General features: G+C 38.2%; 1 protein-coding gene across 7 annotated transcripts in view; it reads left to right on the top strand.

The window, feature by feature from the left end:
* LOC105480102 (defective in cullin neddylation 1 domain containing 1) overlaps positions 1-22,681 on the top strand; it is a 41,120-nt gene that overhangs the window by 7,247 nt on the left and 11,192 nt on the right. For 5 of the 7 annotated variants that reach the window (XM_011738551.2, XM_011738552.2, XM_071091331.1 and 2 more), the window contains 4 exons: positions 12,890-13,106; positions 14,744-14,912; positions 17,461-17,591; positions 20,616-20,702. In XM_011738551.2, coding sequence (XP_011736853.1) covers positions 12,932-13,106; positions 14,744-14,912; positions 17,461-17,591; positions 20,616-20,702 — 562 coding nt within the window. In that variant the 5' untranslated portion in view covers positions 12,890-12,931. The remainder of the gene's footprint in view (positions 1-12,889; positions 13,107-14,743; positions 14,913-17,460; positions 17,592-20,615; positions 20,703-22,681) is intronic. The other 2 variants (XM_011738556.2, XM_011738554.2) reach the window with 1 other exon arrangement.

Raw genomic sequence — 22,681 nt, 5'->3', positions numbered from 1 at the left:
TATGTCATGAGAATTGTGATATTCTCTGGTTTAGAAACTCACCATGGGGGCAGGGCACGGTGGCTCATGCCTGTAATCCCAGCACCCTGGGTCACCGAAGCGGGAGAATTGCTTGAGAGCCTAGGAGTTTGAGACCAGCCTGGGCAACATAGTGAGACTCCATCCCAAGGGGAAAAAAAATAATATTAGCCAAGCATACTGGTGCTAGCCTGTGGTTGCAGCTACTCCAGAGGATGAGGTGGGAGGATTACTTGAGCTGGGAGATTGAGGTTGCTGTGAGCCCTGCCACTGCACCTCTCCAACCTGGCTAACAGACCTTGTCTCTTAAAAAATATAAGAAGAAAGGAAAGAGACTCACCACTGGCCCTAATAGAAATTAGGCAGTAAGAACTTTATAGTTAAGAAGTTGTTTCATTATAAACTTATCTTACATATAATTGTTTCTTTATACAGTTTTTGGGCTGTGAGTTTTTTGGTGTCTGTAGCTGCACCCCATTTCTAGAGTACGTTATTGTCAGTTCTGGAGCAAACTTAAATGATGGGATATTTGAAATATTTTGTATAAGTAAAAAAGTTGTTCTGTTAACTTATTCCCTCCCCCCTATAAATGACTCCAAAACTAGATAATATTCTGTTACTTTGGAACTTTTTTTTTTTTTTGAGATGGAGTTTTTGCTCTGTTGCCCAGGCTGGAGTGCAATGGTGCAATCTTGGCTCACTGCAACCTGCGCCTTCTGGGTTCAAGCGATTCTCCAGCCTAAGCCTCCCAAGTAGCTGGGATTGCAGGCGTCCGCCAACATACCCGGTTAATTTTTGTATTTTTAGTAGAGACGAGGTTTCACTATGTTGACCAGGCTGGTCTCGAACTCTTGACTTCAGGTGAGCCACCTGTCTCGGCCTCCCAAAGCGCTAGGATTACAGGTGTGAGCCACTGTGCCCAGCCTGGAACATATTTTTAAAAAGTGTTCAAAACGTGTGGGTGGTTTTATTTATAAGATGGCAGGATTGGACTGGATGATTTCTAAAGTGTCATCCAGCATAGACATTTTGTGATTCTAATGGTTTTCTAGACTCATAGCATCATAGAATTTTTAGATCTGACATAGACTGAGATCATCTAATTTACTCCTCCCCATTTTTACACAAGAAGAAATTGAGGATCAAGGAGGTTTTGAGGTTCAAGTTTGCAGGATTGTTGGTTGCAGAACTGAAACTATTTTCTCCTCGTCTACCATTTCCCCCAGTATTTGTGGTATATATAAATCTGTTTACTCATGAAATCCAGAAAATTACATTTGAAATTAAATCATATTGATCACTTAGAGGAAACCACGTGTTATTAATGAATATGTTAAGTAACACAATTCATATTAATGGGCGATCAGTGATGTTAATGCCTATGTTTTCAATGGCTTTAAAAATATATGAACTTTGAAATTAAGATTATGTTGTCAACAAATACTAGAATTTGTAAATTCAAATGGATGTAGATTTATTCAAGGTTGTCTTTTCATAGCTTGTTGCACATTCTTTGCATATCTACAAGTAAATTAAACGAGAGTATCAATTCTTTTCAATGATTGTTATACATCTGTGTGCCAGACACAGTGTTAGGCACTGGAGGGATGTATGTATCACAGAAGAGACAAAAATTCTCACTCTGGTGAGGGTTACCTTTTAGTAGGGAGACATAAATAATAAACATGGTATATAGTTTTCTTCTTTACTGTGTTAGAAGGTGTTAAGTACTGTGGGAGAAAACAGTGTTAGGGAAGGGGATTGGGGGTGCTAGGGCATTGATGGAAGTAGGGTTACTAAGTATCTGTATCACCGGTGAGACCATTTTGAGCAGACTAGGGAATGAGGGAATAAACCATGAAGAAATATGGTAGAAATCTTGAGGAACAGTGAGACCAGTGTGGCTGGAGCAGTGTGTGTGTGTACGTGTGTACGTGTGTACATGTGTATATACAGGGGATCATTAGAGCAGATAAGGCCTAGGTGGTAAGGAGTGGGGATAGGCATGGGTCGGCACTGTAAGGGTATTGGGCTTTTATCCTAGAGAGAGGGAAAGCCATTGAAGGATTTTTTTTTTTTTTTTTTTTGAGACGGAGTCTTGCTCTGTTGCCCAGGCTGGACTGCAGTGGCCGGATCTCAGCTCACTGCAAGCTCCGCCTCCCGGGTTTACGCCATTCTCCTGCCTCAGCCTCCCGAGCAGCTGGGACTACAGGCGCCCGCCACCTCGCCCGGCTAGATTTTTGTATTTTTTAGTAGAGACGGGGTTTCACCGTGTTAGCCAGGATGGTCTCGATCTCCTGACCTCGTGATCCGCCCGTCTCGGCCTCCCAAAGTGCTGGGATTACAGGCTTGAGCCACCGCGCCCGGCCATTGAAGGATTTTGAGTGGTATGATGTACCTTGTTTTTTTTGTTCCGTAGTGTGCTGTAACAGTATTACAGATAATTATTTTTTAAAGCAGTTTTTTCAAAAGACCCTTACTACAGTTTTCTTTACCATGCAGCTTCTGTGTACAGAGTTTTGAATTCTGTTTAAGATGACTGTCTAATGTTCAATAAAAACTAATGGATTATCAAGTATACCTAACCACACTAGGGTTAATAAAAACACAACAAAACCTCTTTGATAGATTGTCGAATATGTTCTCGTGGTTTGTATTTCGTTCAGTGACTATATGCAGAAAACCGGGCCTTTCGTTCAGTGACTGTATGCAGAAAACTGGGCCTTTCGTTCAGTGACTGTATGCAGAAAACTGGGGACAAAGAAAGGAAATTAACGTTTATTGAGAAGATACACTCTGCTAGTCAGACAATTTACAGTTGTCATTAATCTCCACTCCCACTTCTGAAATAGGCATTATTACTACCTTTTTTTTTTTTTTTTAAATTTATTTAGCATATCGGGAATGAAGGCTTAGCATTCTAAATGATTTGATGCTAGTGTGTGGCAGAGCAGCGGTTAGAACCCTGGTCTCTGGTTCTACACTTTGTCTCCCCCTGACCCTTACCTACTCCCATTTTTCTTTTTCTTTTTTTTTTTTTTTTAAACCCAGCAAGCACTCCTTCAGTGTAGATGTAGAATCTTTGTTTAGTTTTACTCTGGTTTCTTCCTTGTCATGCTGAATAACAGTGACCTAGTTGTTTCCATGTACAATCAAATGATTTGATGTAAACATTAAGCAGTTGAAAAATTATAACTTTTGGTGCATATAATAAGAAAGTTGGAGGTACAATTAATTCTGTGTTAATTTTTGGCTGGGCACGGTGGCTCACGCCTGTATCCCAGCACTTTGGGTGGCCGAGGCCAGCAGATCACAAGGTCAGGAGATCGAGACTATCCTGGCTAACATGGTGAAACCCCATCTCTACTAAAAATACAAAAAATTAACTGGGTGTGTTGGTGGGCACCTGTAGTCCCAGCTACTTGGGAGGCTGAGGCAGGAGAATGGCATGAACCCGGGAGGTGGAGCTTGGAGTGAGCCGAGATCGTGCCACTGCACTCCAGCCTGGGCAACAGAGCTAGACTGTCTCAAAAACAAAAACATAACAAAACAAAAAAAATTCTGTGTTAATTAAAAAAAAATTTTTTTTTAAAAGAACAGGTCATTTGGGTCAAGTGGCTACTTTGATTGTGCTCTTATAGGTTGGGTCAAGCATAAGGAAAATCTGGGAGAAAACTCCGTTAAAATTTCAGTATTGAGTTCAAGTTATGGTAGTGTTTGCCATGAAATTTGATGAAAAGAAATAGTTCCAAATAGGATTCAGTTGCTTTGTGGACAGAAACAAGCTCTTGACCAATTTATATAGCCACTTTAGGTGTGCACCCACCCCCACAAGAAAAAGCAGAACAGAAGGAAAAAACAGTCACTGAAATACAGTCTTTTATTATTTTATTGAATTTGTTTTATGTAATTAGTACCTAGTCACTGAGAGTGATTAGGCTGCCTGTCTGTATTATAAAATTTTAAGGGATTTAGTTTTTTTTTTTTAAATCTATAGTACTTTTGAATCACTCAACACAGAGATAAGTTGCTGAAGTACACAGCCCATTCCCTCATTAGAGTAGGGTATTTTCGTTTTAATAAACGTGGAGTGTTTATTCAGAGGATTCTAATACTTCCTGATTTAGGATTTGAGAAAATATCAAACACTAGAATTAGAAGATTTTATTTTTCAAGGATCATTTATTCTAAGAAATATAGTATGTTAGATCTTAACTATGGAATTTTATAAATCTCATTTAATTTTTCATTTTTTTGGTGTTTTTTTTTCTTTCTGCCTCAGTAATCCTTTATTAACTTGAGATTACTTTAGAAAACAATGTTAGTGGAGAGAGGAAAGTAAATTTAAATTAGCTACTTGGATTTCTTGTTAGAAGTTCAAGCAATAAGTTTGAGAGAATCAATCGAGATGATGACTAATGCAAGTATTTTAAGATGGTTATTTCTTATTTATCATCAGAAATTAGCAAAAATAACATTTTTTTGTTTGTTTGTTTTGAGACAGGGTCTCACTGTGTCGTGCAGGCTGGAGTGCAGTGGCACGATCTCGGCTCACTGCAACCTCTGCCTCCTGGGTTCAAGCGATTCTCCTGCCTCAGTCTCCCGAGTAGCTGGGATTACAGACATGTGCCACCATGCCTGGCTAATTTTTGTATTTTAGTAGAGACAGGGTTTCAGCATGTTGGCCAGGCTGGTCTCAAACTCCTGACCTTGAGTGATCTGCCCCCCTTAGCCTCCCAAAGGAGTATACCTCCTGAAAGGCCAGACGAGGCTGGCCTTTTGACTAGTAATTTTAACTAGTAATTCTGAGGGGTGGAGAGAAAATCTTTTAAATTTTTACTAGTTGCCTACTTTTTAAAAACCTGTGAAGAAAAGTATACAAAAGTCTACAATAATCTATTTGAATCTTACAGATATACTTCTGAATATTTTCTTTTGAGCTGGAGTTTCGCTCTTGTCACCCAGGCTGGAGTGCAATGGTGCAATCTCAGCTCACTGCAGCCTCTGCCTCCAGGGTTCAAGTGATTCTCCTACCTCAGCCTCCCGAGTAGCTGGGATTACAGGCACACGCCACCGTGCCCAGCTAATTTTTGTATCTTTAGTAGAGACGGGGTTTCACCATGTTGGCCAGGAGGGTCTCAATCTCTTGACCTCATGATCCGCCCGCCTCGGCCTCCCAAAATGCTGGGATTATAGGCGTGAGCCACCATGCCCGGTCACTTCTGAATTTTTGAAAGGTAGGTTGCCATAATATATCATTGTGCACAATAATCACATATATGTATATCATTCCTATGGACTTAGTAGTACAGTAGTACCCTCTTGTCTGTGGCTTCACTTTGCTTGATTTCAGTTACCCATAATCACCTGGTGATCTGAAAATATTAATGAAAAGTTCCAGAAATAAACAATTCATAAGTTTTAAATTGTGCGTTGTTCTCAGTAGCATGATGAAATCTCATTGTTGTAGCCGTTGGTCATCCCTTTCTTTGTCCAACTTATTCATGCTGTATTCACTGCCTACTGTTAGTCACTTAGTAGCTCTCTTAGTTATCAGGTCAAAAAAAAAAACCAAACAAACCAGAGTGTATATATAGGGTTCTATACTATCTGTGTTTTCAGGCATCCACTGAAGTCTTGGAATGTTTCTCCCTCCCCCACGTGGATAAGAGGGGACTAATGTAATACAGAGCCTCTTTTTTTTTTTGAGACGGAGTTTCCCTCTTCTTGCCCAGACTGGAGTACAATGGTGTGGTCTTGGCTCACCACAAACTCTGCCTCCTGGATTCAAGCAATTTTCCTGCCTCAGCCTCCCAAGTAGCTGGGATTACAGGCGTGAGCCACTGGGTGTTGCACTGTTGTTCAGGCTAGAGTTAGTGATGTGATCATGGCTCACTGCAGCCTCAACTTTCTGTACTCAAGTGACCCTCCTACCTCAACCTCCTGAGTAGCTGGAATTACAGGTGTGCATGACCAGATATTGCTATGTTGCCCAGGCTGGTCTTGAACTCTGGGCTCAAGCAGTCCTCCTGCCTGGACCTCCCAGAGTGCTGAGATTAAGGCATGAGCTGCCTTGCCCAGCCTCAGCACCTCTTAAGAAGGAGTTAATTTCAAGAGTTATTCAAAGTGCAGGAAATTTAAGAATGAATGAATAAGTAATTGTTATCCATAAGCAATTGTTTTAAACTTCAGATTTGAATACTATGAGGGTTTTGTTCGTTTTGCTTAGTATTTGAAATTGTACACATTTCCATATATTTTCTGGCCATAACCTATATAAGTATTTGTATTTTCTCTGAGTTTCAAGCCTTCTCTTTGGAAAAGGGAACCCTGACTTCGAGTGCCCTGTGATTTTTTTTGTTTTCAACCTCTGTACATTTAAAGCTATAGATTATAGCCATCTGTTTTTAAAATAGACTGTGACAGGACTATAAACACATTTTTCTTTCTGTTGTATTGCTTGTCTTAAAAATAACTTATCCTCTTCCTTTTCTCCTTCCTACCCCCAACCAAAAAAAAAAAAAAACCCTAAATAGAAGCTCAATCCCCAAATTATCTTTTTAGTTAGGTTGTGAGAGAATGCTTAATGGGGACTTTTAGTTGGAATGCAAATTGTTCACATTTGACTACTTTTCCATTAAAATAGGTGAAGAAATATTGCTCACAATTCTCCCTTCAACAGTCAGTGGTTGCACTTTTGTCCTTTTGATTTTCTTTTCACTTGAAGGCAGTATATAGTAAATGGCAAAACTGCATGCCTTGAAACCAGGCAGCAGGGCTTCATTTCTGGCTCTGCTACTTTTTGAATAAGTAGATAAATTATGCTGGAAGTTTGGTTCCTCATTGGTAAAATGGAATCATCTTGCAGGATTAATAAGTACCTAGTGCAGTGCCTGGCACACAGTAGAAGCTCAAATGTTAGCTGCTAGTTTTATTATAGTTTACCATTTAAATTTTTTTTGTGGAGTATTTTTTTTTTTTTTTTTTTTTTTAAGATAGGATCGCATGCCTTCTCTTGTCCAGGCTGGAGTGCAGTGGCGCCATCATAGCTCACTGCAGCCTTTATCTCCTGGGCTCAAGTGATCCTCCCACCACAGCCTCCCAAGTAGCTAGGACTCCAGGAATGCACCACCATGCGTGGCTACTTTTTTGTTGTTGCTAATTTTAATACAGACGAGGTCTTGCTATGCTGCCCAGGCTGGTCTTGAACTCCTGAGCTCAAGTGTTCCTCTTGCCTTGGCCTCCCAAAGTGCTGGGAGTACAAGCCGTGAGCCCACCACACTTGTCCATCTTTCTTCCTCTATGAACTTATGTGGAGTCCTTACCATGTGCTAGTTACAGTTCTAAGAGTTTAACCTGAATTGATTCATGTAACCTCAACACTCTGTTTACGGATGAAGAAGTTGAAGCACAGAAAGATTAATTTTCCCAAAGTGATACGGCAATTAAGTGGCACCGGTAGAGTTAAAATCCTGACAGTCTGGTTTGAAAGTCTGCACTCTTCTCTAGCGAATCATATTATATTGCCTCTCTGTACAGGTGGAAGGAAAGAGATAGAGCTACTCCTGCCTAGATTCCTATGCTGACTTTCCTGGAGTAGAACTTTGGTTTCTAGGTGAAAGTCTGCTCTAGGAGTTGTAGGTAGGCTCATTGGTTGAATTGATTTTTTCCTGCACTTTTGACTTCGGACCTATCGTCTATTGGAAGGCCTTTTGTGAGTGAGTAGTTTTGGATATTGGTAACGTTTTCCTGTGTTTGCTGAATACCATGTATTATATATGGAAAGTATGATCTTCTAAAGTTAAAACTAGCTCTTTAAATTTCAGATGAAGTTAAACTGTCAATATGATAATTACATAACAACATACAGAGCTTTTAGTGAGAATTATGGGTGATCATAAAAGTGTTTTGATTTTGAAAGCATTAACTTTTGTGAGCTAGATTCATCAAATCCTAAGTTAACAAGAATTGAGTTAGAAAATTAATTCCTCTAAAGATATAAAGGCCTAAGTGTCTGTTTCTGGAATTCAGGCAGAAATATAAACTTAAGGATGAGAAGATAAAAATTCAAGACAATAGAAATAAAATGGATCTTAATTTTTTCCTGTAAAAATATCACTTATTAAAATTATTTCTATTTTGAAATTGTTAGGACTTAGTTGACTAGAAAGTCATTTTCATGTTTGTTGTTTTTCCTTGGGGAAATACTTTTAATAGGAAGACTTTTTAAACTTTATTAATATTTTTTCTTCAGATAAGCTATTATTTTAAATGTGATTCTTAAATTTCTTTTCTTTTCTTTTTTTTAAGATAAGATTTCGCTCTGTCACCCAGGCTGTAGTGCAGTGGTGCTGTCTTAGCTCACTGCAGCCATGAACTCCTGGGCTCAAGTGATCCTCATCTTCCCACCTCAGCCTCCCATGTAGCTAGGACTACAGGTGTGCGCTACAACAACCAGTTAATTAAAAAAATTTTTTTGTAGTGATGGTCTCATTGTGTTACCCAGGCCAGACTAGTCTTGAACTCCTGGCCTCAAATAGTCCTACTGCCTCCGCCTCCGAAAGTGCTGGATTACAGGCGTGAGTTACTGCACCTGGCTGATTCTCTAATTCTTGAATTTCTTGAGTAAAAAAAAAAAAAATGCAAATATGCTAGATTTAAGAATAAAACAATATGTGTTGATAACTTGGCATGTTATATTTTGGAAAGATGAGCAAATAAATTCATTTTACTCTTCAGATTATGACAGTATTTCTAATTTTGGTAATCTTTGATACCGTTGTAATTAGCTTTCTGTTACAAGAGATAGCATTTCTCTTCTCCCCCTGCTTTTTTTTGCCAGAGTTAAAAAGCAAAATATATTTTGTTTTATGCATTTTACATCCTTTCCACTATTGCGTTTTTTTTGAAAACTTCATAATATCTAGGTAGTTTTAACATTGGAATACTGAAGATTGTATTGCCTGATCTTATTTAATGATTACTCTAGTTTATTCCCTTTAAATAAGTATTTAAATAAATGGCATATATTACATTTGAGTGCTGAATCATTGTAGCTGTCACATGATTTTGCTCTTGGGAAGTTCCCCACTGTGTTTGTAGTAGAAACAGAGAAAAAATCCATCTGTTTTTTCTTCCACCTCAATTTTCTATCCACCCTCTCATCCCCTATAAAATAATTCTTCTCTGGTTAGTCACCTTTTTCTCTTCCTTATGTTGATACAAATTTAAACCTTTGGTGCCATACTGTCAACATCAGAACACTGCCTGGTACGTCTTTGTGGCTTAGGAAAAGGGGATGGGAGTGTTACAGCTCCCCTAAATTGGTCTGGTATACTCCAGCTTTATTCTAGGATAGCCTTTGAGACTACAGAATTGAATTCCCTTAGTAGGGAATTGGGTGTTACAATGTATTCTAGGAACAGAGAGCTGACAAAGAAATGGTAAGAGTGCACTGTGAGTATAAGAAGTGGAGGGTACTTATCAGACTTTATAGGAATGGGATTGTCAATATCACTTGGCTTAGCTGGAGTCCATACTGTCACTTCTTGGCCCAGTGTAACTCAGTAGCCTTTATGTTGTTGGAAATGGGTAGGTGCACCCTGTTTCTTCAGATATGTTGATATTGCCCTGTATAATGGAAATTTATACCAAACCAGTTAAAATAGTTTACATTTGGCCTGGCCGGTGGCTCATGCCTGTAATCCCAGCACTTTGGGAGGCTGAGATGGTTGGATCACCTGAGGTCAGGAGTTCAAGACCAGCCTAGGCAACATGGCAAAACCCTGTCTCTACTAAAAATACAAAAATTAGCTGGGCACGGCAGCACGTGCCTGTAATCCTAGCTACTCGGGAGGCTGAGGCAGGAGAATCGCTTGAGCCTGGGAAGTGGAGGTTGCAGTGAGCCGAGATCGCACCACTGCACTCCAGCCTGGCGACAGAGTGAGACACTGTCTCAGAAAAAAAAAAAAAAAAAGTTTACATTATGTGTGTGTGTGTGTGTGTGTGTGTATATATAAAATTTATTACATAAACATTTTTCAAATAAGATATGACATGGAATTAATTCGTTTGTATTATTTTGTTTTTAGTTTGTGTGGGTAAGACAGTTTTTTATCTTTGTTTCCCTGGTCTTCTATTGTCCTGCTTTCTGATAGGAATAGAATAGTAGAATGACTAGTTCTTTTTGGCCGGTAGAAATGACTTAAGCTATGATTTTTCCTTTCTTCCCTTCAACAAAGGTGATAGACCCTGCAGGGAACAGAGCACTGGATTTAAAACTATATGATAAAACCCCAGCTAAATCTGTTTGTTTTGCCACCTCCAACTTTTAGGAGGATGGGGGAAAAATTACGCCAATAAGTTGTATCAGGTTTAATTAAAAAGTAATTGCCAGGCCAGGCACAGTGGCTTACTCCTGTAGTCCCAGCACTTTGGGAGGCTGAGGCAGGTGGATTGCTTGAGCCCAGGTGTTTGAGACCAGCCTGGGCAACATAGCGAGACCCAGTCTCTTAAAAAAAAACAAAAAAACCTACGTATTTTCCAGGATATGGTCTGTGGTTGGCATACTTGCAGGTTAATCTCCAACACTTCCTGCACCATTATACGGTGGTCACTGATGATCACAGTGAACCTTTGGTACTTTACCTTCTTTCTCAGAGGAGAATTAAAACATATGTTAGGGTACTCTATCACTCAAGGGAGAAAGGTATACTAAGTTTTAAAATAATTTTCAGTAACAAAAGTTGGAATCAAAATGATTTCCTTGTTAACTTTCATTTAAGCAAAATTAAATTAGGACAGTTATCTTCCTTGGCATTTGATTTCATTGTGAGTTTGTTGTCATTGAACAGTAAATCTCAAGGAGGAGATGGTTTTCCAAAGGGAAGAATCCTAGACACTTGAGGGATGTGTTTTGCAATGGGATATGATTTATCTGATGTCCAGATGTTGTAGAGTTATTAGTGAAGTAGCAGAAGAGTAGTGAATTTATAGTTTCTCAATTTTAGTGGAGTACAGAGGTTGAGATTTTAATCTGTAATCTTAACAGTAACATATTTGCAAAGAGAGAAGTGTGACTGACAGATCAGATTCTAGAGCATAGACATTTTTCATATTGCAAGAAATAGGGAGATAGGGTTAGTTTTCATATTTGATTTTGTATAGTGTTGTTTTTACTGTGATCGGTAGAAATATGTTGTAAAATCTCAAAAGCTTTGTAATTATGTATAGCAAGCAGTGTGATTTATGGAAAGATTACTCAGATTCATGAGACCTCTTTGTTCTTGTCTCATTTCTACTAATAACAGCCTGAGTGATATTTTTGAACAAATGCCTTAACCTTCTGGTTAGGGTTCTCTGATCTGTCTAATCTGGAAGTTGATGTTTACGATCTGTCTGTTTGGGCCAGATGAGAGCATCTGGGGCTCTCAAATGTGTTGCTTAAACCACAGGAAAAAAAAAAAATATATATATATATATATATATGTATGTATGTACATATATATATTTTTTTTTTTCTTTGAGGTGAAGTCTTGCTCTTGTCCTCTAGGCTGGAGTGTGATGGTGTTAGCTCATTGCAACCTCTGCCTCCCGATTTCAAGCATTTCTCCTGCCTCAGCCTCCCGAATAGCTGGGATTATAGGCACCTGCCACCATGCCCAGCTAATTTTTGTATTTTTAGTAGAGACGGGGTTTCACCATGTTGGCCAGGCTGGTCTCGAACTCCTGACCTCAGGTGAACCGCCTGCCTGGGCCTCCCAGAGTGCTAGGATTACAGGCATGAGCCACCGCGCCCAGCCAACCACAGAATATTGTGTCTATTCATGAGTATTCTACTCAAGTTTTCCCTCTTCATTTACAATAGTAACTCAGGAAGAACCCAAGTATTTTGCTAGAAGATGGTATTGGAGCTTGGGAGGAGGAAGAGTAACAGTGATGAGGCTGCAGTTGCTCGGAGGCTGGCTTGGGTGAGAGGGAAGGGAGAACATAGTCTTTGATACTGGGAGAGAGTACCCTGCCTTCTTTTCCTGTGGGTTTAGGTCAGATGAGAAATGAATCCTTGTCAGTGTGCAGCAAGTGAGAAGAGGTGATTATCTCTTCATCTCTTCCCCTCTCTGAGAAGAGGTAGAAGGGCTGTTTGGAGAGACCAAGGGTCTCTGCTAGGCTCTGGCTAAGGGAATGACGTGATTCTTCCAGGGGAAAAAGAAAAAAAAATTATTGCCGTAGGAAGGATGCTTCTCCTGATGTGAGTGAAAATATGAGGAAATTTTGTTGATAATTTTCTTGGTTTCTGAATACGACTAGGAGAAATGTCGAATCCTTCTATTTTATTGCTTCCTCCTATTTGATAAAAACAGCAAGAAAACAAGGTAGGTGGTGTTGGGGAGGGAGGATCCCCGCCCCCTAGCCCCATATCCTTTATAGTGGGTATTAGGACTGCAGTAAACACCTGTTAATCTCATGGTTCCCCAGGGGCATTTGCTCACTGGTCAGATCATGTCAACTTCTTCCCCACCACTACTTGTGCATCCATCTCAGAGCACTGTGCTTGTCCAGGTTTGGAGAGTAGCACCGCTTCCCTTCTGCAGCCTTTCTGTATGCTCTCAGGACCCACTGTAGGAGAAACACTGGGTGGTTGAGCTTCCTTCGCTTCTGTCCTATTTCTCTTCCAAAACTGTACCATATTTTTTGTTTCATATTTTTTAAAAGTCTTTCTGATTAATAATAGATCAAAAATAAATCTTAAGTTAAACTGTTTTAATGTTTTATGAGGAAAAAGTATTACTAAGAATGTTTTGTCAGCCATATAGAAATATTTAGTCTTACGTGATTTTACATAGAGTTTCAGTTTATTTTCTGGTTTCAATAGAACAAGTTGAAATCATCGCAGAAGGATAAAGTTCGTCAGTTTATGATCTTCACACAATCTAGTGAAAAAACAGCAGTAAGTTGTCTATCTCAAAATGACTGGAAGTTAGATGTTGCAACAGATAATTTTTTCCAAAATCCTGAACTTTATATACGAGAGAGTGTAAAAGGATCATTGGACAGGAAGAAGTTAGAACAACTGTACAATAGATACAAAGGTGAGTGCTTGCTTGTGACTTTAAATAAATTTTGGACCAGATTTTCCAAAGTGATGGGCTTGTGAGAAATCAAATACTATATATAACATAAATTGGGGGGATGTGTCCAATAGAGGTCTGTAGATCTTAGGGTTATTTCAAGAACTCTGAGGAGAAATTATTTTCTTTGCACTAAAATTTCTTCTTGGCCTCTTTATTTTCCTGCCCTCCTTTTTTTTCCTCCCCCATTGTCCAAGTTGAGCATGGGGATGGGGAAGTGTTTTTTCTCCCCTCATATGTATAAAACTCAGCTGAACCAGTCTTTAAGAAAACCTGCGTACTAAATCTTTAAAGAATTATAAAGTAATGCATAGTTTTTAAAAAGTTCAACTGCATAATAGATGAATAAGAAAAGGTTAATAGTTTGTCTTTTCCTTATTCATTCTCCTTATTCATTCTCCTGAGTAACCAATGGTGTGGATCCTTCCATATCTTTTATGTTTTTGCAGAAATACATTTACAGAATTTCAAAGTTTTTCTGAATATGGGATGTTTTATGCATAACTTGTGCTCTAAAGTCAAATGATGTACATGTTTTTTATTGCTGGAGATATTGCCAGATTACTTTAAGAAAGGTGTTAGCAAGGCCGGGTTTGGTGGCTCACACCTATAATCCCAGCGCTTTGGGAGGCCGAGGCGGGCCGATCACAAGGTCAGGAGTTCGAGACCAGCCTGTCCAATATGGTAAAACCTCATCTCTACTAAAAATACAAAAATTAGCTGGGCGTGGTGGCGTGTGCCTGTAGTCCCAGCTACTCGGGAGGCTGAGGCAGAAGAATCGCTTGAACCTGGGAGGCAGAGGTTACAATGAGCTAAGATCATGCCACTGCACTCCAGCCTGGGCGACAGAGTAAGACTCCGTTTCAAAAATAAAAAAAAAAAAAAGGTGCTAGCAAATCATATTGGATAGCAGTCTATGAGTGCCTCTTTCTCTTTGTTATTTAAAATTTTTGCCTCTTTGATAAGTATTGATTTTTTTCTTTAAACAAAAGATATTTACGTTGTTGAGATTAGGGTTGAATTACATAGTTTAGTTTACAGTTTTTCTGATACTCTTAAGAAGTGGTTGTTGTGGGAAAGTGAACTTTGTTCTAAGAAAAAAAGAATTTCTGTTCAGAATGCCTACCTAAGCAAAATATGGATATATTGAATTAGAATCCCATGTCCCTATATACGAATGTCTGATTTTCTGAATGTGTATAAGTATGGGACATATTTCACATGAATAAATGAGACTTAAAAAAATCATGTCTCATCTGCATGTATCTCTTTTGTACACTTTAAGAATGCTGTTAGAGAGGAGAATGGCTTTAAAAAATGGGAAAGTGTATGTTAGAGTAATACTGTTTCATGCCTTCCTAGAGAGGAGAATGGCTTTAAATAATGGGAAAGTGTATGTTAGAGTAATACTGTTTCATGCCTTCCTAGAGAGGAGAATGGCTTTAAATAATGGGAAAGTGTATGTTAGAGTAATACTGTTTCATGCCTTCCATATATTGTGGTCATTTAAAAAATGACATATAAAGCATTATCTTTTTCAGTTTTAGTAATGTAGCATAATATGACACTACTTTAATATTGCATTATTATTTTTAAAGACCCTCAAGATGAGAATAAAATTGGAATAGATGGCATACAGCAGTTCTGTGATGACCTGGCACTCGATCCAGCCAGCATTAGTGTGTTGATTATTGCATGGAAGTTCAGAGCAGCAACACAGTGCGAGTTCTCCAAACAGGAGTTCATGGATGGCATGACAGAATTAGGGTGAGTATATAATTACAAAAGGAAATTAGATATGTTACTGTGGAACTGAATTATGTCATGAATTTTTTAGTGTAAATTTAAAGATTTGCTGGCCTACAAACATTGGTATAAATAGAAATGGGTTAACTTGCTAGTTTCCATGTTATACAGTTTTCTGGGTTTGTCAAGTTATTTGTATAGTTAGTACAGCCTATTCTATTTGGATATATTCTCATCATTTGCTTCTAAGGCAGGTTCATTAGTATTAAAATTATGCATAAATATTTACCATGGAAGAGTGAAATGACCAAGTTTTAAAGTTATTTCCTAATGTGAGACTGTGAACCCTGCGTTTATAAAATCCTACAATTTAAAAACTGGAAGATGCCTTAGAAGTTACTACTTGTTTCACTTACACTTTGACAGGTGATTAGCTGAATGTCTTCGGGTAAATTGATTGAAAAGTCATGGGTAGAGGTTTTACCTATGACCTCTAGTTGTCCATATTTAATGAGGTTGCAGACAGAAGTAATCAGTCTGTTGGTAGGTAACAAGTTGCCCTTTCTGTTTTTAGAGGGCCACTATTAAATGATAATAGCTAACATTTATTAAACATTATTTTATTTCAGTTAACTGTGCTAAGTATTTCACCTACCTCTTTACAGCAACTTTTTGAGAATAGTGTTTCTCTCCCCATTTTAGAGATGAAGAAATTGAGGTACAGAGAAATTATAGAATTAGGTAGTATGAGAGTCATGATTTGAGCCTGATTGACATTGCAATCAGTCAGGGTCCAGTCAAGACACAAAAACCACACCAGGGGCCAGGTGCGGTGGCTCATGCCTGTAGTCTCAGCACTTTGGGAGGCCAAGGCAGGTGGATCACCTTAGGTCAGGAGTTGGAGACCAGCCTGACCAACATGGAGAAACCCCGTCTCTACTTAAAATACAAAATTAGCTGGGCATGGTGGCGCATACCTGTAATCCCAGCTACTTGGGAGGCTGAGGCAGGAGAATCGCTTGAACCCGGGAGGCAGAGGTTGTGGTGAGCCAAGATCATGCCACTGCACTCCAGCCTGGGCAGCAAGAGCGATACTCCATCTCAAAAAAACAAACAAAAACAAAAAACAAAACAAAAACAAAAAACAAAGACCACACCTGTAATTTTAACAGGGAAAATTTAAAGACTTGCTTTACTCTATCAAATAGATAAAAGGATAAAAGGAAACTCCAAGGCATAACAGGTAGCAGTTGCAGCAAGCTGCTACCACCTCTGGGAAGTCAGGGAAGGGCACAGACAAGGAAGAAATTTAGAAGCTTAGGAGATCCCCACAAGGCTGAGATTCAGACCTGGGGGTTGAAGGGAGAGGGTGTGGCCACCTGTAATGCTGGTGAAAAAGCTGCCTAGAGGCCACTTGCTGCAGGCTGTGAGATTGCTACCACTGTGGATACTGCTGGGACCTTCCCACACACTAAAACCCTTGCCCTCTGGAGAAAACAAACTGGGATCAGAAAAGTTCCTTCTTCCTCTTCCAGCCTTTCGTTGGCTCTTGGTAGAGCCTAACACTGAGCCAGCTGGCAAGAAAAATGACGTCTCACAGTTTGTAGTCCAATATCACAAAGTAGGGCAAAGAAGGGTAGGTTTAAAGCTGAGAGGCAGTAAATTAACTGGCCTGGACACTATGTCCTTCAGCCAAAAAGCCAGGCCCATCCTGAACTTGCTGGGATTTTCTATGCTAGGACAGGTTTCATCAGAACTTAAGGAAGCAATGTTTTTAAAAATTTGAAACTGAATTCATATAATATGTAATGAACTTTCAAATCAAAATTTTAATTTACAAACTAATGGTCTGGAAGGTGTTACAAAGAATATAGAAGGAAAATAAAAGCAAAAAATGATTAGAAGGAAAAAAATGGATTTGTTTGTGGAATCTATAAGAAATAGCGTATTTCTACCATAAGGCTGTATTAGGAAACTAAAGGCTTGGTACTTAGAGCTTTTCAAACTCTTTGAAAGTTGAATGTTTTGCATGTACAGAAAAAGCTTAATATTAATTTGAGGTAATTCAGTTGGAGGTGGTAGGAGGTTCACCTGTTTACTACTATACTTTGTATATGACAAGAAGCAAGTTTCCAAAAGAAATGTTTCCTCATAAGCAAGAGACCATACTTTTAGTTAATTTAGATAGTAAATGCGATTAAGTACTGTGTCAGTAGTGTCTAATACAGTTTAAAATGATTGTTATGCTGATTACTATACATTCTTATTTATCCACTGAAGCTGACTTCTACTAGTGAAAGTGTTGATAGCCTAATGAATTATGTAATTAAAACGAATAGCCCGTTTCTTTTAAAAGTAATTATTTAGAACATTTAATCACTCTAGACTTCTTCCCGCAGCTAACCTCCATGCATGTTTGTATTTATGTAATATAAAAAGATTGAATTCCAACTATTTGATTTTTAAAAAAGTAGTTCTAGGAAATAAATGTAAGCCCTCATGGGAATAAATAAGTTATTAATTTATAGTGAAAAAGTTAATCTTTTATAAACTTAATTTTACAATGTAGATGTGACAGCATAGAAAAACTAAAGGCCCAGATACCCAAGATGGAACAAGAATTGAAAGAACCAGGACGATTTAAGGATTTTTACCAGTTTACTTTTAATTTTGCAAAGAATCCAGGACAAAAAGGATTAGGTAAGAATTTTTAAAAATTATATTTGGTGTTTCAGATATATTCAAATACATTGACAGTGTCATTTTTGTAATAGAAAGTTGTGTGTTTTGAGCATAAAGTCATGAAAATACCAATTATTGAAAAGTAATTAGAAACAGGAAACTTTTAATCAGAGAATACCATGCACACTGAATAATAAGTTTACCCTGGGTACTACATGTGAACCACTGATTTTTGTTTTATGAAAACTACAGTCAGTATAGAAGATAGTTGTTAAAATTCCACTGACATTTATTTATTTATGCATTCATTCATTTACTCATTTTTTTCATTCATGATCCTGAAGATATTTTAGGATCTTAGAATCTATAGAAATAGCACTATAAGATTTGAGTCATAGAATGCCAGATAAATTTATTCTTTTTTGTTATGATTTATTTGAAAACTATAAGGATGAAAAAGGAAATGCTTATCATTCATAATCTTATCCAGAAATAATCACTGTAAAAGTTTAGATCAATCCGTTTGTATTTGTACATTTGCTTTTGGGATAGCTAAAGGTTATGAGAGTAAAAGATACAGTGTAATTTGCAAATTACCTAAAAAGATTAGATAGTGCTAGTAGATAATTACAAAATAATAAAAGTGTGTAAGGGTTTTAGAGGGAGAAATGAGTAAAAGCAGGAGTGGTTGGGAAATGCTTCCTGGACAAGGTGGAATATGAACTAAAAGGTTTGGTATTTGGCTAGACAAGGGAAGATAAAAGATGTTCCAGTGAGAAGATAGTTATGAAGGTCTAAAATTTCAGCAATAAGCTTGGCTTTGTGCAAGAGAGAAGTTGTTGGTTTGATTTTAGTGGGAATGCTTGTTTGGAGATTAAATTGGTGAGACACAAGAAAGCTAAATAACCACAGACTTCTTTTGAAATCAGAAAGGGTTTTGTTTCTGTGTTTTTTGGAGACAGAAAGGTTTCAATTGGAATTTGTGGGAAATGGGGACCCAGTGAAGATTTTGGTGATGGTGGTAACTTCCATTTAATGTGAGCTTTTAGTATGCCTGGCACTGTGCTAAGTACTGTACTTTACATATACTACTTGTCTTGTATGTAAGTCCATTTCATGTTGCTGTAACAGAATACCTGAGATTGGGTAATGTATAAAGAGGTTTGTTTAGCTCATGATTCTGCAGGCTAGGAGTGGGGCATGGCCCTGGCTTCTGCAGAGGACTTTTATGCTGCATCATCATACGGCAGACAAGGTCAAAGGGGAAGTGGACTCCTGTGAAGAGAGAGACCAAACAGGAGGAGAAGCCTCGCTTTTAATAACACACTCCAGGAACGAATCTGTTCCCTCTGGCAAAAAAACGAGAATAGCACCAAGCCATTCATGAGGGACCCACCCCCATGAGTCAGACATTGCCCACCAGACCCCACCTTACAGCACCACCACACTGGGGATAAAATTTCAGTATGAGTTTTGGTGGGAACAAACCAACCATATCCAAACCATACCATTGCCTCATTTAATGTTTACCAATTTTTTGAGTTATTCATCCTTTCATTCAGTAATTTACCACCTGCTATGTGCCGTGCCAAATACATAGTAATAAAGTGCTAGCCGTTTATTATCCTTAATTTGAAGATGAGGAAATTTAGGCACAGAAAGGTTGAGTAACTTACCCAGTGAAGGTAAGTGAGGTCTTTTTTTTTCGGTTTTTGAAGATACAGTAGTAGTTGGAGAGGCTAATAATTAGGGCCTTTTGCACTAATTCCTCTTTATTTTTTAAATTAGCAGGGGGAAAGTATTGAGAAACAGATTATATTAACAGAGATTAGACGGAGGAAGTGACGGAAAGGTAGAGAGGAAGGGATAAATGTATAACCTTTGTAATGTAGTATGGCCCCACGAGTTACTAAACATGACTGAATTGATCAAAGATTCATAACATATTTGTAAAGCGAAATTCTCAGTGATAAAGCCTTCTTGCCAGCTTGATTGTTCAATATAGATTGGATTTTATTCTTAAAGGAAAAATCCTCAATTTGCGGGCAAAATAAGCCAGGATACCTACAATTAGTTTCTCTGTCTGGGGCCATCAGTTAACTGGGATGTTTTTTCTATTTTTCCCTTTCCTTTCCACAAATCTGTTAAAGTCTTTGAATTTACATGTATGTGTAAAATCTTTATTTTGTCATATTTAGAAATGTAGCACAATATTTTGATAAGATTAAATATAATGTGAATGTCAAATGTTGATTTAAAGGGACATAACCTATTTCTTAGTTATATCTCTACCCTTTACTGGAGCACAAAATAAATGGTGTTTTGGGTGAATATATACTTTTGATACTGAATCTTAGTTTTTATTATATGTGGTAAAAATTGAGCAAAATTAAAATTTTATAAGTATTGGATATATTAATATGGTAAATTAGAATTTTAGATTACAGGAAAAATTATGTGAAAGCATTATATTTAAGAATTATGTATGTTTATTCTGTTATCTAATAAGTATTGTGCTTAAGAAAAAAATGTAATATTTAAAGGATGTAGAGTTTTTGTTTTGTAAGATGAGCATTCTGAAGATCGATGGCACAGCAATGTGAATGTACTTCACACCGAACTGCACATTCAAGACATTTCAGATGATAAACTTTGTTATATGTATTTAATTACAATGAAAATATTATTTAAGACCCTCCCAAACCATACAGTGTACAATACAAAGAGTGAACTCTAATGTAGAATGTGAACTTTAGTCAATAGTAATGTATTCATATTGATTCATCAGTTATAAAAAATATACCACACTAAAGCAAGATGTTAAAAATAGTAGGAACTGACTGGGGAAGAGGGTATATGGAAATCTCTACTTTCTGCTCAACTTTTCATAAACCTAAAACTAAAAAAGTCTATTAATTAAAAAAAAGAAACATGTAGTAAGAGACAAATCCTAGGTTTTTTTTGGTTTGTTTTGCTTTGGTGTTAGGTATCAGGAAATGTAATGACTTGCTTATTTGCAGAGTTTAATTAAAAAGGAAACAGTTTTTTTTAACAGCCTTTCTAAGGGTTCACAGTGCTCTTACATTACAAGAGTTGGCAGAGAGGAATTAGAAGATCATAGGAGACGAGGTAAGGCCCAAAACACATTGGCAGAGAGTGAGTGACAACACTGTGGTTTGTTTATAAATAGCTGCGCTAATTAAAATGAGAACTGGTGTTTTCCTTTTTTTTTTTTTTAATGCAGGGTCTTGCTCTGTTGCCCAGGCTAGAGTGCAGTGGTGCGATCATGGCTCACTGCAGGCTTGACTTCCTGGGCTCAAGTGATCCTCCTGCCTCAGCCTCCCAAGTAGCTGGAACTATATAGGCAAGCACCCACCATGCCAGGCTAATTTTCTAATTTCTTGTGGAGCTGAAGACTTGCTGTATTGCCCAGGCTGATTATTTTTTCACTTTTTATAACCTTATTTCTCGTGATACCAGGATACGGTGCTTCCTCTGTTGCCATCTGCTTTAGTAATCTGACTTAAACATTTAAAAAAAAATTTTTTTTAGATACAGGATCCTGGCTCTCTTGCCTAGGTTGGACTGTAGTGCCACAATCGTAGCTCACTTCAGTCTCAAACTCCTAGGCTCAAGTGATCCTCCTGCCTCTGCCTCTGGAGTAGCCAAGACTACAGGCGTGTGCCACCACGCCTGGCTAATTTTTAAATTTTTTGTAGAGATAAGAACTCACCGTGTTGCCTAGGCTGGCCTCAACCTCCTGGCCTCAAGTGATCACCCTGCCTTGGCCTCCCAAAATCTTGGGATTACAGGCATGAGCTGCCACACCCAGCCTGCTGTTTTCTGATAATTGCCTGAATCTTAAATTTGAAAGGGATTTCGTAAGTCCTCTATAAAATTTAGCCCACCCAAAGTAGGATCCTTACCTGGTGCTCCTTCAGCTTCTCCTTTTGCACATGCAGGGACTGGACACACATTGTTTTAGGAAGTCGTCCATTCCTATCACAGAATATCCTTAACTTGTTATTACACAGTTCTTCCTTATTAAGCTAACATCTTTGTCTTTATTACTTCTACCATTGCTCTTACTTGTCCCCCAGTGCAACACAAAGGCTAAAATTAAAGATCCGCTCTCAGTTACCTTTTGTTTTTTTTCCAGGCCAGCATTCCGGTTATTTTAACTATTCTTATAGGAGACGTTTGTTACTTCCACTACTATCACCCCAAACACATTTCCAGTGTCTTTCAAAATAGAGCCCATAAAGTTGAACATCATATTTCAAAAGGAGGCTAAGTAATGTATAACACTGTGGATCTGTTAATTTTTGTGAGACTATTCATTATGTTAATTTGATCAAAGATTATATATGTTCTTTAGCAGCCATATCATTTTTAGGGCCATACTGAACTTTTATTAGGCTAAAGTCTGTGAGTCACTTTCTTGTAGGTTGTGGTTCAGCTGGAATCTTATACCTCTACAATTGATTTAAATGATTTGAACATTATTCATTAAACATTTAGTTTCATATTTAGGAACAATTTTACAGTGTTTTAAAGAGCATGATCATCTATATAATCCCATTTGGTTCTCATAACAACCCCTTTGAGCTAAGTAAAAGCATATTATCTTCTCCATCATATAGATGAGGAAACTCATAGCCAGAGAGACTGACTTGTTAATAAGGTCACCTAACTGGAGAGTGGTTGGACTGGCACTGAGACTAGATCTCAGAACTTAGGACTCCACATTCTGTGTTTTGTTGTTGTTGTTATGTTGTATTAGCTGTAGATATTTCTAAGTATATTAAGACATTGTGGCTTTTGCCTGCTCCCAGTAAGGGGCAATTGTGGTTTCGGTGATGAGCTCCCAGAAGAGCAACGTGCCTCATTCCAGGCCTCAGAAGCACCGGAATATATTTAGCTTCAAAAATGACAAGTTCAGCTGGGCACGGTGGCTCATGCCTGTAATCCTAGCACTTTGGAGGCTGAGGCGGGTGGATCACTTGAGGTCAGGAGTTCGAGACCAGCCTTACCAACATGGTGAAACCCTATCTCTACTGAAAATACAAAAATTAGCCAGGCATGGTGGTGCCTGCCTGTAATCCCAG

The sequence above is a fragment of the Macaca nemestrina genome, chromosome 2 (assembly GCF_043159975.1).
Source record: "Macaca nemestrina isolate mMacNem1 chromosome 2, mMacNem.hap1, whole genome shotgun sequence".
Taxonomy (NCBI): domain Eukaryota; kingdom Metazoa; phylum Chordata; class Mammalia; order Primates; family Cercopithecidae; genus Macaca; species Macaca nemestrina.
Note: the sequence above shows the minus strand (reverse complement) of the source record. Positions and strands in the feature narration are given on the sequence as shown.